We start from the raw sequence: 14,909 nt of genomic DNA on the forward strand, positions 1-14,909 counted from the left end.
TGAAATACCTGGTGGTCATCTAGGGGTCAGAGGTCACCAGTTTGTAATCTCTGCATTACAGAACCCAAATCAGAGAAGAGATATGAACTTTGTACTCTCTAGAAAGTTTCTTAAATTTGCTATCTCTCTTAAAATTACTTTAAGTGAACAGGACCAGGTTATGAAGTGAATCAGTAAAGGTTAAAATTAAACTTAAAAATTCTTTACATAGACTACTGCTTCCAGAAGATGGAACACAGCTAATTTTCTCTTTTCCTCTTGCTAAGTGCAACCAAACCCTGGACAGTACATTAAAAGACTCTGAAAACTGGGGGGAGGAGGCAGACTAATGATGCACCTCAGAAACCATGGAACAGCACCGTGGTGAGTGCCCTGGGTTTCTTCTTGCCTCATATGCTTCAGACTTGAAGATGAAGAGTCAGCAACCTGGAAATGCCACTGGCCACAAAGAAATCTGAACAAAAGCCTGCTCTCTCTAGTCAAAGCACCAGGAAAGGGGCAGCATAGCAAGGCAGAAAACTTTTAGGAACAACCACTCTGCTCCAGACAGTCACCACTGAAAAATCCGTGGCCCCTCCCACAGCCACAATGACAAAGGCCAAGTGGGCAGCCTAGACATCCACCCTAGCAAGGCTGTAAGGAAGCACCTCCCAATACCCCCACTAAGGTTGTGTCAAGAAGGTCAGTGTTAAAATATTTGCCTGGAGCAAAAGTTACAATTGAGGTATATAATAAAAAACCCAAACCAGACCCATTGCCATTGAGTCGATTCCGACCAATAGCATCCCTATAGGACAGAGTAAAACTGCCCTATAGGGTTTCCAAGGAGCAGCTGGTGGATTCAAACTGCTGATCTTTTGGTTAGCAGCCATAGCTCTTAACTACAGTGCCACCAGGGCTGCAAAATATACAACAGACCACCTAAAAGCACGGGAGGAAAAGCTGGAAAGTTGTTTTTTCTTTTTTTTTTTTTAAATTAAGGCATTCAAAAGTACTTGTGTATACTGGGAAATACTGAAAGCCACACGCATACCAAGGACAGGATGTGTGCTCAGGAAAGACCAGGGAGGATCCTGAAGTTTCACTGTGGCTAATCTACAGGCTCCATTACTCGTCTGTTAGTGTGTTTGTTGTACTGTGGTGGCTCAAGTGTTGCTGTGATGGCTGGAAGCTATCCCATCAGTATTTCAAATACCAGCAGGTCACCCACGGTGGACAGGCTTCAGAAGAGCTTCCACATGAAGACAAAATAGGAAGAAGGATATAGCTATCTACTTCTGAAAAAAATCAGCCAGTGAAAATCTTATGAATAGCAGTGGAACATTGTCTGGTATAATGCCAGAAGATGAGTCCACTCAGGTGGGAAGGCACGCAAATATGTTATCGGGGGGACGAGTCCCTGGAGAAGGACATCATGCTTGGTAAAGTAGAGGGTCAATGAATAAGGGGAAGACCTTCAACTGACACAGTGGCTGTAACAATGGGCTCAAATATAACGATGATTGTGAGGATGGCGCAGGACTGGACAGTGTTTCGTTCTGTGGTACACAGGGTCACTATGAGTCAGAAATGACTTGACGGCACCTAACGACAAATCTCTCTAGGCTCAGTGCAGGCAGAGGTGAAGGCTGAGGCAGAATTGCAACAGGCTGGCTACATGTCAGAGCACAGAGCCTCTCTGCAAAGACTGAGAGAAGTGTCTTTGTTTTTAAAACTCCTAGCGTCCAAGGACATCCCAATCCAAACACTGGCTGAACACAAGCTAAGCCTTCAACAATCAGGAACAGCAAAACCTGGGGAAGGGGAAAAATCAGATTTCCAGAGTTACTAAATTATAACATTTGAACGTCTGGTTTTCAACAAAAGTCACGGATTAGCAGGATGGATTGGGGGGGGAAAAAACCCATGAGCCATCTATGGACTGTCTCTAAGACAATCACTTTAGATACAAAGACACAAAGAGGTTGAAAATCAAAGGATGGAAAAAGATATTCCAAGCAAATAGCAATCAAAAGAAAGCTGGGATGGCTATATTATTATCAGAAAAAATAGATTGTAAGTCAAAAAGAATTACAAGAGACAAAGAAGGACACCGGTGCATCAGGAAGCTGTAACAACGATAAACACAGATGCACTGAACAGCCGAGGGGCAAAATATATGAAGTAAAAATGGACAGAACCAAAGAGAGAGATCAGTCTTCTCTTTATCTCCCACAGTGCCGCCACATTGCTTACGCTGTAGCAGAAAAAAATACGTATACACCTAATACGTCCTTTAGCTATCTCTGTTTCATGCTAATGAGAGAAAATGGAATGATAAGTAAAAAGGGATGCAAATTGCCTTCTCCTTCAATCTCCTTTTTCTTCACCCGCTTCATCTTCTTCTTCAGGACCTTCATGAGGAAGTTGGCAAATTTATTGTTTTCTCCAAGGGCTGCTTGGAAGCCAGCATAGAGTGCCTTTTCCTGCTCCTGCAGCTTGGTGACTTCATTCTTCTTCTCTTCCATCTCTGTAAGAGTCTCACTTATTTTCCACTAAATGAACAAAAACAAATGATAAATCAAATATTTCTGGTAAACCGGGGGTAGGGACCTATATTGCAATGCAAGGTTACAGTCTACAAACTTTTTTTTTTTTTAAGCTTCTTAATAGAAGTTATGAGCCCTGGTGGTGCAGTGGTTAAGAGCTTGGCTACTAACCAAAAGGTCAGTAGTTTGAATCCACCAGCTGCTCCTTGGAAACCCTATGGGGCAGTTCTCCTCTGTCCTATAGGGTTGCTATAAGTCAGAATTGACTCGATGGCAACAGGTTTAATTTTGGAATAGAAGTTCACATTTCTGATGTTTGAAGAGCCATCCATTTATTTGATTAAAGTTTTATAATTCTTTTTTTTCAATCAGTTAAGCTCAGAGTCAGATAAGTTCAGGTTTTTAATGTTTAACTTTCTCAAAATAATCTAAATAAATTGTTTTTATTTTATTGATGTGTGAACTTCAGCTGATATTTTTACATGTGCAGACTCACAAACAAAAGATATTTCTCCATATTGGTATAAAACAACAAAAAAAATTATCTCTTAATGAAGCTGATGAACCTCAAAACTGATATGACTATTCAGTATGTGATATCTATTTAACAGAATCCTTCCTCCTCTAAAACAAAGATAATATAATTTATTCCTTTAAATTTAATATACATATAACAAATAAACTTCCTTTCCTATGATACTCAATTACAGGTCACGTTGAAACTAGCTATTTCAGAAACTCACCAACTTCTTTTCCAGATACGTTCATAAGGATTACATCTAATCAAAACCCAATTTCATATGGTAGCTGGGGCCCTGAAAGTATGGACTTTTGAAGCCCATAGATAAGCTAAAGATGAGATTCACTAAAAAATGTGATTCGCTTCTCTCTGGCAAAGACAGAGCAAGCAGGAATAACACGGAAAAGGAAGGAGTGAGAAAAGGAAAAAGAGATGAGGCTACAACAAGGTGGGGGTTGGGAGGAGGGATTAAGAAGAAGAAGAAAGGAAAAAAAGAATGAAGTTTCTTCCATAACTAAGGGTACAGCCAGTTAGCACTCTCCTGCCCACTCATACTTGCATGTCCTGTTCCTCTTTGTCTAATGAGTTAACACGCTCTTGAAGAATGTTCTCCTGTTTTTCAAAATTCTTGAGGAGAAGCATTTCTTGAAATAATGTGACATGGTGCAGGTCAGATAACTTCATTTGAGTATCTAGTTTCAATTTCTGATGTCTCAGGATACGGAGCTCTGCATCAAAAGTGACAATCAGTTCTTTGATCTGAGGTGGGAAAAGATTTGAGGATATGTTAAAAGGTAGGAAGAATAGGCAAATTTGTTTTTTAAACTAACAGTACTAATTTGTTTTATGTAAAGTTTAGTATTTTCTCACTGTGCCCTTATTAGGGCTGAGAATTTTTACGTGATGATAAAAATTAATTCATTGATGGTATTAAATTTACATAAATTAATTTATTAAGTGGTAGGAACTCTGCAGTGAGTCCCTCCTGTTTGTTCACCACTGACTAATTGACTAAGCTGTCGATCAAGAAAGCCGTTCTCAAAAGACAACACACAATACAGGAGAGGTCAGCACAACTGGACTAAACCAAAAGCAAAGAAATTTCCTGAATAAACCAACCACTTCAAAGGCCAGTGTAGCAGGGGTGGGGTTTGGTGACCATGGTTTCAGGGGATGTCTAGGTCAACTGGCATAATAAAATATATTAAGAAAACATCCCACTTTGGAGAGTGCTGCCTGGGGTCTTAAATGCTAGCAAGTGGCCATCTAAGATGTATCAACTGGTCTCAACCCACCTGGACCAAAGAAAAATGAAGGGCACCAAAGAGACATGGTAATTATGAGCCCAAGAGACAGAAAGGGCCACATAAATCAGAGACTACATCAGTTTGAGACCAGAAGAACTAGATGGTGCCCAGCTACAACCGATGACTGCCCTGACAGGGAACACAACAGAGAATCCCTGAGCGAGCAGGAGAGCAGGATGCAGACCTCAAATTCTCATAAAAACACCAGACTTAATGGTCTGACTGAGACTAGAAGGACCCTGGAGGTCATGGTCCCCAGACCTTCTGTTAGCACAAGACTGGAGCCATTCCAAAAGCCAACTCTTCAGACAGGGATTTGACTGGACTATAGGACAGAAAATGATACTGGTGAAGAATGAGCTTCTTGGCTCAGGTAGACACGTGAGACCATGTGGGCAGCTCCTGTATGGAGGGGAGATGAGAAGGCAGAGGCGGTCAGAAGCTGGCTGAATGGACATGGAAATACAGGGTGGAGAGAATGAGTGTGCTGTCTCATTAGGGGAGAGCAACTAGGAGTATACACCAAGGTGTACATAAATTTGTGTATGAAAGACTGACTTGATTTGTAAATTTTCACTTTAAGCACAATAAAAATTTTTTTTAAAAAAAGCTCTTCTCACAGAATGGTATAGTTGAAATCAGAGACTCATGTCAGTCTTCATTGCCCACAGTTACTCTACATTACTTCACTCATAGTAAGCACTAAAAAAATATTTTCCTCAATTTCTTATTTTGAGAAATTTCAAACTAAATATTAATCTAGGAACCACAAGAAACCTGTGGCTGCATCGCAGGTTTTACAGATGGAGAAGCTGAGGTCAAAGTGATTTTCCTGAGATCAGAGATAATTTATTACAGAGCTCGGATAAGAACCTAAATATCCTAAGTCCTGGTCCAAGTCTCATTCCACTGCTTTCCTAATGATTTGTAAATCCTCAGCCTTGCTTTGCTTTTGGCACAGCTTCTCCACCACCACTTCCCACACTCCATTCCAAAGAAGATGGAGGTCAAGAGAGAGCTCAAGGATTGATTCTCTTGGAAACCAGTACAGTAGGAAGAAAACAAACCATTCTGTGTTTTCCACTAGGCTGCACATGACGGGCAGTGTCAGCTGCCAAGAACCTGTAATGAATGAGGGCTCAGCCTGGGGGCTGAGGAAGAGGAAAAAATCTGTGGGTTTGAGTCAGTGAAACTGCTAAGGAATTTCAGAGAGCTAAAAAAAAAATCAAATAGAATAAAAATATTAAACCTCTAAATAAGTATGGCTGTAGACTGTATGTTTGGGCTCTTTTTTAATGCTTTTTTTAACAAAAAATGTAAATAAAGGATTTGGATTTTTTCTAAATCTCTTTGGAGGTAGGACTGTATTTTCTTCAGTGCAACACCATTCTGCAACTGGACCCCATAGGTCTCCAAGTTCATAAGGGTTACACTTACTCTCTCCTCCTGATAGCCTGTAAGACTTGTGAGAATACAGAACATGTCTGTGTTAGGCATTGTTCAATCCCTACTACCTAGCTAACACAATGCCTGCACATAGATTGTCTAATAAATATTCATTAAATTAATAAAATATTAGTTACAATTCATCGATGCATCAAAAGTTTTTGACTGATATCTACTATGTATCTGGCATTGTCCTAGACACTGTGGGGGGTCCAAAAGAAGTGTACGTGGCCCCTTTCCTCAAGAATTATATAGTCTAATTTTCAAGACAAAACCAATACACATTAAACAGCAAGAAAAATAAGTATGAAACATGAGGTACTAATCCTGGGTGTAAATGAAGCTTAGAAAAAATGAGAGAACATGTTATGTGTTTGGAAGTGGGGTGAGGTCTGAATGATGGCTCAACTTTGGAAGGAGATCATTACAGATAGGAGAGAAGAGCACAGATGTAACACCAAGAATGTGTGGGAAGGAAAGACGAAAGGAGTTGGGAGAGGCAGGAAGAGTGAGAAATCTGGGCTGGATGAAGTAGACAACGAGGGAAGAATGAAGTTGGGAAGCTATAGATGGTGGTGCCTACACAGAGAGGAGCTGGGAAGACACGCTGAAGACTCTAACTGGTGGCAGCAGGCAGCTATCCACCCAAGAGAGGTCAGTTTCTTTTCACATTCAGAACACGTCCTGCACAATTGGCTCCCGCTGGTTCCTAGCTTTCCTTGAAATAAAAAGAGTTGCTATTCTAGCTCCAAACAATGTGAAACCCAGACATCATCAGAAACACCCCCACGATGGAGCAAATCACACATTTGGGAAAGAAGGAAGTGTGAAAAGCGGAGGTTGCCCTGTTTTCTCTGGAAGGATTTTCATTATGTCCCATCCATCCTCTGAAAGCTGCTCTGGCACTTCCCCTTTACATGACTTCAGTCAGATGCCAACCAACACGGGTTTGTCCTTCACCTTTAGTTTTTCAAAAAGAAAACAGGTACAAATTCACAAACTTGTGGGACGAAAACAATGATTTTCAGAAGGCCACGCACGAGGAGCCAGCTGAACCATCAAATGACGGGTGCGCAGGTCAGGGTTTGGGGGAGGTTAACGTTGAAAAATTTAAAGAAATAAGAAAGTAGATCTAATTCTTCCCCTGTTCTCCTCTTCCTCAGTTTTAAAGAGGAACAGCCTCAGCCCTTACCCTGTTGGTCAAATACTGTTGCATGTGTAAGTGTTTAATCTCATCCCTCTTCATAATCTCCAGCTCCGTATCTGTCAGCTCTGTTTTTTCAAATTCTGATAACCGTGGAAGATCTAGACTGTATGTGGATGCCCGTGAGGATCTAGACAAGGAATCTCGTGTGGTCAAATCCACATCCTTTCCAGAAGAGATTCTGAGGAATCCTCCACTGGTACCTCCAGATTCTATCTGTTCCACCTGGGGGGACGTCTCATCCTGAGCTTTCATCTTCTGTCGATTGAAAGCTAGGAGAGTTTCCTCATCGTACTGAAATCTCTTTTCTGGAACTTCTTCGGGGTGTATCTGAGGGATCTGAGGAATTGGGATGTGTTTAGATACATGAAGAGTTGACTGAATGTTCTTCAGTTCTTGTACTAGGCACTGTATTTCCTCAATGACAGCCACTTTAAGGTCTCGAAGAGAGAGGATACACTTGTTCATGTGCATTTTCTTTCCATGGGCCTGAATAAAAGAACAGGAAGTTAGCAAAAACAATAACGTTCTCACAAAGGACAGTTTGAAATATGATTTGCTCTTGTCTCAAGCAATAGGTTACCAAAACTCAAGATAAAAATGTTTCTGGTCATCACTTTTCTCTAGCTTTTAGGCTTTTTCCCATTTGGCCTCTCCAAGATAGGAGAAGCTCTGTTAATCCTGTGGTCTCGGTGGCATCTCCGTTCAGCTGATTCACAGGGCCCAGCTCCTCTGTTCTCCTCCCACTACTCCATGGAAGTTCTTCTGAAGCCTGTACTCGACTGGATGGTCTCTCCAGGGAGAGGAAAGCCCTTCTGCGGTCAGGAACACATGCATAACCGCCCTTCTCTGCTGGAACCCTAAATGCCTTGACTTAGACTCGCCAAGGGCTGCCTTCCTGGGGGACTACATTTTAGTCAATTTTTTTTCTGTATTTTGCCCATATGATTGCTGTTTTCCTTGCGCAGGCAAGGTCATTGATCTTGATTTTCAGTATCGTGTCACACTAAGAGATTCCAGGACCCTTCCTTGGTTCTTCTCCATTTATCTAAGCCAAGCTATGCCCTGTGCCTCCAACCACAGGTGCTATCATGCCCATTCCTCCCTCATTACTAGCTCTCTCCACAGTCTGTATTTTCTAAATGCCCTTACTAGACGTTAGGGTATAGGCAACCCTATTCCTGTGTGCAGTTAGGCAACCAAGTGCTCCAAAGGTCATTAACAGTTACTTTACATAGATACACAGGCTAAAAAAACAAAAGATCAAAAAGTACTTCTCCAAGCAATCTTAAAATCACCTATTTGCTATCTATGAAGAAAAACACGGTAACAAGGTAGAGGACATGTTTTATATCCTTGAGAACAAAACTTAAAAGCATTCAGGACTTAAACTCTAAAAGCCAGCACTTAGGAGAGTAGGAGACCACTTCAGAAATACCTGGAGGATTGAGGGTTAGGTCTACAAGGATGAACCCAAACCAGTCTGGCTGCAGCTCCTCTTCGAGGAGTCCTCTTTAAAGACCAACCCTTTCTTTCTAAATTTCCAAATACTATACAAACAAGCATGGCAAGTGTGTGTGTGTGTGTGTTATGGATAGAATTATGCCCTCAAAAAATATGTGTTGTAAATTCTAACCTCTATGCTTGTGGTTATAATCCCATTTGGGAATAGGTATGCTTGTGGTTATAATCCCATTTGGGAATAGGTTATCTTCATTAGGTTAGTAAGGCAGGATTAGTGTAGGGTATATCTTGAGTCAATCTCTTTTGAGATATAAAAGATTAAACAAGTGAACAGAGAGAGAGACAGAGAGATGGGGTAAGATAGACGCCAAGATACATGAAGATCTCCAAGGAACCAGGAAGCAGAAGCTGAAAAGACAAGAACCTTCCTTCAGAGCTGACAGAGAAAGAAAGGCTTCCCCTAGAGCTGGCGCCCTGAATAATGACTTCTAGCCTCCTAAACTGTAAGAAAACACATTTCTGTTTTTTAAAGCTATCCACTTGTGGTACTTCTGTTATAGCAGCACTAGACAACTAAGACAGTGTGTAATACATTATTTGTATAATCTTTAACATTTTTCAAACAACTTTAAAAACTCTATTGAATTTGACCACTACAGTAACCCTGTCAGGTTGACTACCCATTGCTGTTGAGCTGATCCTGACTCATAGCTACCCTATAGGACACGGTAGAACTGCCCCATAGAGTTTCCAAGGAGTGTCTGGTAGATCTGAACTGCCAACTTTTTGGTTAGCAGCCGTTGCACCTAACCACTATACCATCAGGTAGATTAGGCATATCTTATTGTGGCTGATTGTTATTAATACCTTCTTACATTTGAGGTAACAGATTTACATGACTTAGCAAAGGCCACATGGCTATTAAGCGGTAGAGATGAGAACAGAACTCTGGTCTTCTAACTTGTAGAATAACGCATTCTATATTACTTTAGGGAGTCCCTGGGTGGTGCAAATGGTTAAGCACTCAACCACCAGCCAGAAAGTTGGTGGTTGAAACCCACCCAGAGGTACCTTAGAAGACAGGTCTGGTGATCTGCTTTCGAGAGGTCATAGCCTTGAAAACACTATGGAACAGTTCTACTCTGCGCACATGGGGTTGCCATTTTAATCAAGCAGATTTCAGTGTAGTGCAATTGAGTTCAAGATGCCACACATGCCCATCTTCTCTAGCTAGACTGTGAAATTTCAAATGGGACGACTGGAAAATTTTGGTCATAAGAACATTTCTCTATGACAATGGATGGAATATGATGGATGAAACAAGAATTATCTTAGACAAAGAGCTAGAAAAACAATCCAAACGATCACTAACAAAATGTCCGAAATGTTCATTTTGACCATAAATGTGAAGTTCTGAGCTGTAAAATGTATTTATGGATATAAATTGCCATGTCCACTGTTGACCTATATGGTATCTTTGGTGAAACAGAAAAAGACACACCTTCCTCAAGATATTGTACCCCATCTGTCAGAAAATTATAAAGTATACAACTATACCTGCAATGTCTTTGGCGCTCAATTTGGCGCCCTGAAATATACAACCTGCACGACCATACTAGGAGGCCCTGTGCCAAGTTCTCCTAAAAACGGTAGCTCAGGTGCTTTATAAGACTCAAAGTATGAAAAGTCACCTGTCAGTTCAATTAGGGATTAAAGAATCAACATGTAAGGGAGAAAAAAACTTTAGCAAGAAAATGAGGCTCAGAAATCAGGATGGCTAGAAGCAATCTGGAAGAATGTAGAGTTCAAAAGGAATATGTTAGTTGGTTAATATTGCCCACACAAGTCCTGCAAAGAGAAGTAAAATGACAGCTTTTTTTCCCCTAAGTCTTTGGTGGTCCATGGCAGCCCAAGGCTCTATCCAATGAGGATGCGTTTGAATTTCAGAGGACTAAGGTCCTATAAGGTCCATAAAACATAATGCTTTCACCAGTGAAACTAGTCTTGAACCATGTAATTAACTGAAAGGCTGGCTCTCCCATGTTAGCTGATTAATCACAGACCTATATCTTGTCAACCCTGGCCTCAGTTCCCTCACTTGTGAAAAGAAGGTATTACTCTAGATAACTGTGAACATCTCGTCCAGTTCTAAACGTCTGTGATCATACATCCTTTTGGACTAGATAGGGAAGTGAATGGTTCTAGAGGAGCTCAGTGAAAAAATCTGGGCTGTTTTCTCCGCGTCAGGAAATATGTGGGCAAGTACCAGTGTGTCTAGGATCCCCAATTCCTCCTCCTTCTTGGCAGCATTTATTCTCATGTGCTCAGGTATTTTGTAGTCTGGGGCTGTCTTCAGGTTGAAGTCTCCCATGTGCATCTGGGCCTCTTTGATGGCCTGAACATCCTTGGGATCCTCGTAGTCATCATCAGGCTTACTCTTGTATCTGTTAGAAAAACAGGTAAAACTCTCCAATATAACAGTAAACGATCTAGTTTATCTGCTGTAATTATATACATTCAAACTCAATCAAAAAGCAAACACGCAATTCTGAGTCTGTGATGCCACTTTTGTCTATATATCCCAGACGTTTGTTAAAGTTAGTGACTATTTTAAAAGACTACTAAGCAAAATCAATCGATCTGATCACCAGATGGCACTGAAATAATCGGATTCATTGTTAGGCTTAGTTCAATTCCAGGCAACTCACATTGTTATTTGCTCCCTTCACACAAATTAAACCTTGCAGATGGGGTGATTTTTTTAATCATTAAAAAGCTAATTATACTACAGCTAATAAATGAATTCAGCAAAGTTACAGAGTATAATGTCAATACACAAAAATTAATTGGGTCTCTATACATTAGCAATAAATAATCTGAAAAGGAAATTAAGGAAACAATTCCATTTATAATAGCACCTAAAATCATTAAAAAAAAAAAAAAAAAAAACTAGGAATTAATTTAACCAGAGAGGTGGAAGACTTTTACACTGTTGTTAGTTGTTGTTAGGTGCCATCGAGTCAGTTCCAACTCATAGCGACCCTGTGCACAAAAGAACGAAACACTGCCCGGTCCTGCGCCATCCTTAAAATCGTTGTTATGCTTGAGCTCATTGTTGCAGCCACTGTGTCAATCCACTTTTACACTACAAACTATAAAACGTTACTGAAAGAAATTAAAGAAGACTTAACAAATGGAAAGACATTCTCTGTTTGTGGATTGGAAGACTTAATATTGTTAAGATGTCAATATTATCCAAAGCAATCTATAGATTCAACATAATACTTATTGAAATCCCAACAGCCTTTTTTGCAGGAATGGAAAAGTCAATTCTTAAGTTCATATGAAACTGCAAGGGGCCCTTTATAGCCAAAAGAATCTTGAAAAAAGTAGAACAAAGTAGGAGTCACAGTTCCCAATTTCAAAATGTACTATAAAGCTACAGTAATCAAAACAGTCTGGGATTGGTATATGGACACACATATAGACCAATGGAATAGAATCAAGAGTCAAGAAATAAACCCATACATCTATGTTCAACTGATTTTCAACAAGGCTGCTAAGTCCTTTTGGTAGGGAAATCATAGTTTCTTCAATAAAATGGTGCGGGGACAATTGGATCTCTACATGCAAAAGAATGAAGTGGGACCCAGACCTCATTCCACTTATGAAAATTAACTAAAAATGGAACAACAACCTAAACGTAAGAACTTAAATAATAAACTCTTAAAATAAAACATAGGTAATGCTTTAGGACTTAGTTTGCATCCCAGATTCTTGGATATGACACCAAAAGCATAAGCAATAAAAGGTAAAACAGCTAAATTGGATTTCACCAAAATTAAAAACTTTTATGCATTAAGAGTCTTTATCAATAAAGAGTCTTTATCAAACGAGACAACCTACAGACTGAGAGAAAATATTTGAGAACCATATATTTGATAAGAATTTAATATCTAGGATATATAAAGAACTCCTACAGCTCAAGAACAAAAAGCTAAACCACCCAATTAAAAACTGGGTAAGGACTTGAACAGACATTTCACCAAAGAAGATACAGATGTGGTCAATAATGACATGAAAAGATGCTCAATGTTATTAGTCATCAGGGAAATGAATATCAAAACCACAATGAAATACCACTCTGTCCCCCACTAGGATGGCTACTAGCAAAAAAAAAAAAAAAGCATGAAAAGAAAAATGGAAAACAGCAAGTATTGATGAGGATGTGGAAAAACTGGAGCCCTCATGCATGGCTGATGGGATTGTAAAATGGTGCAGCCACTATGGAAAAGTTTGGAAGTTTCTAAAAAAGTTAAACATAAAATTACCACATGACCCTGCAATTCTCCTCCTAGCTATATACCCAAAAGACTTGAAAGCAGGGACGCAAACAGATCCTTGTATACCAGTGTTCATCGGAGTTATTATTCACAATAGCCAAAACATAGACACATTCCAAGTAAACGCTAACAGACGAATGGATACACAAAATGTGGCATACACTCACGATAGAATATTATTCGGACATAAAGAGAAATGAAGCTCTGATACAGGCTACGACACTAATGAAGCAGGAAACCATTACCCTGAGTGAAACAAGTCATACACAAAAGGACAAATATTGTATGACCGCACTTAGACGGAATATCTAGACTAGGCAAATGTATTGAGCCTGAAGTTTATTAGTGGTCACCAAGGGCAGGTGGGAGGGGGAAATGCAGGGTTACTGTTGAAGGGAGACTGATTTTCCCTTAAGGGTGATGAAAAAATTTGGAAACGGATAGTGGTGATGGTTGCACAACATGGTGGATATAATTAATGTCAGTTTTGTACACACACAAAAAAAATGGTTGGGATGTTTTGTTATATATATTCTACCACAAAAAAAAGTTTTTTTTTTTTTTTATTACACATGTAATTGTCATAACATGTTCAAAAGAGGCATCTTTTGAAAGGTGATAGTGTGAGCATCTGTATTTGCTTTCCCTTCTCTCCCCAGATCCAAAGACATGACGGTATAGAGGTATAGGAGTAATACATCATTAATGGGGATGAGAACGGGATAGAAATCCATGGGCAAACCGGTGATGTCGATACATTTCTGTAAGATGAAATCATATTAATAGATAAATCACAGCTGAGCAAACCATAGCCCAGAATACCCACAGGAGAAGGCTACAAAAAGGACGGAAAGGGGTCGTCTTGGTAGCATCCCTTGGAGGCTCCTGGCAGAGCAGGCAGGTATGGATAGTGGAGTGATATACTAGAGAGTATTCAGTGAAACTAATTAAAGGGCTGACCCAGTTGGGCCCACCCGTGTTTCCCTTCTCCATGCATACAAAGTGGTAGCCACCTCTACACCCACACGAAAACTGACTAAAACCACTCTCTACAAATGTAAACTGAACTCTGCTTGGGAAGGACTAAGGCATCTGGGGTATGAATTAGCACCTGATTTAAAGGTCTTATTTTGTTATTGGCAGACCCCAATCTTTCTGCCTGATTCTTTAAAGGGAAGCCTGCCTGCCAACATGTACTTGTACATGGAGTTCGCACTTTCCTTTAGGAGTAAGCCAGCCCTTTTAGAGAACAAAACATATACAATAGCAGAGAAGACCTATAGCAACTATTGTAAGAATTGGGAAATTCTTCATTTATGTATGGTGGCACAAAAATAAAGGATTAATAGGGAAGGAAGGAAGGGAGGGAGGGAGGGAGGGAGGGAGGGAGGGAGGGAGGGAGGGAGGGAGGGAGGGAGGGAGGGAGGAAGGAAGGAAGGAAGGAAGGAAGGAAGGAAGGAAGGAAGGAAGGAAGGAAGGAAGGAAGGAAGGAAGGAAGGAAGGGAGAAAAGGAGGGAGGGGGAGGGAGAGATGAGAAGGGAGGGAGGGAGGAAGAGAGAAGGAGGTGGGAGGAAGCAAGGAAGGAGCACTTACACTTCTGGTCATGAGAGAGAAACAAGGCCCAGGATTATACTCATGCCATAAACAAATATAAAATTGAAAAAAAAAATAAGAAACAACTACATTCAGAAAGAACAATAGACAATACAAGACTGCAATTCCTGAGAGAAATGAAACAAAAAGTAGTAATCCTTATTGTTACCAGGTTTTCTGTCTGCAGGAAATTACCAAACTGTGGCATAATGCAGGGATGCCAAACACAGTGTAGTGATCTGAGTTGAAGAGACAGAGATCAGAGTTCAAGGAGGCCACAGTGATTAGAATTTCTGGGAAAGGAAATCAGAGAGGAGGAAGCTCCAGAAATCTACTCTGGGCTCTCTTGAGTATTAGTCTGCACATGGGTAATGTGAAATCCCATGAAGCTGGGCAAAGAACAACATCTGGGGAAGTTCAATTACTGGAAAGCTGTGAAACAAATAATTCTCATAGCTCACAGATGGCTGGAAACCACTCATGTTCCAACCAGCCGGAAAGACC

The 14,909-nt window shown here is 40.4% G+C and overlaps 1 protein-coding gene across 1 annotated transcript in view; it reads right to left on the bottom strand.

The window, feature by feature from the left end:
* CFAP44 (cilia and flagella associated protein 44) overlaps window positions 1–14,909 on the bottom strand; it is a 148,161-nt gene that overhangs the window by 21,666 nt on the left and 111,586 nt on the right. Inside the window, exons 26-29 of the mRNA XM_064280501.1 lie at window positions 10,736–10,913; window positions 6,994–7,494; window positions 3,604–3,807; window positions 2,344–2,534 (exon numbers count right to left, since the gene is read on the bottom strand). Of these exons, the coding sequence (XP_064136571.1) occupies window positions 2,344–2,534; window positions 3,604–3,807; window positions 6,994–7,494; window positions 10,736–10,913 (1,074 nt within the window). The remainder of the gene's footprint in view (window positions 1–2,343; window positions 2,535–3,603; window positions 3,808–6,993; window positions 7,495–10,735; window positions 10,914–14,909) is intronic.

This window comes from Loxodonta africana, chromosome 1 (assembly GCF_030014295.1).
Source record: "Loxodonta africana isolate mLoxAfr1 chromosome 1, mLoxAfr1.hap2, whole genome shotgun sequence".
Lineage (NCBI taxonomy): Eukaryota > Metazoa > Chordata > Mammalia > Proboscidea > Elephantidae > Loxodonta > Loxodonta africana.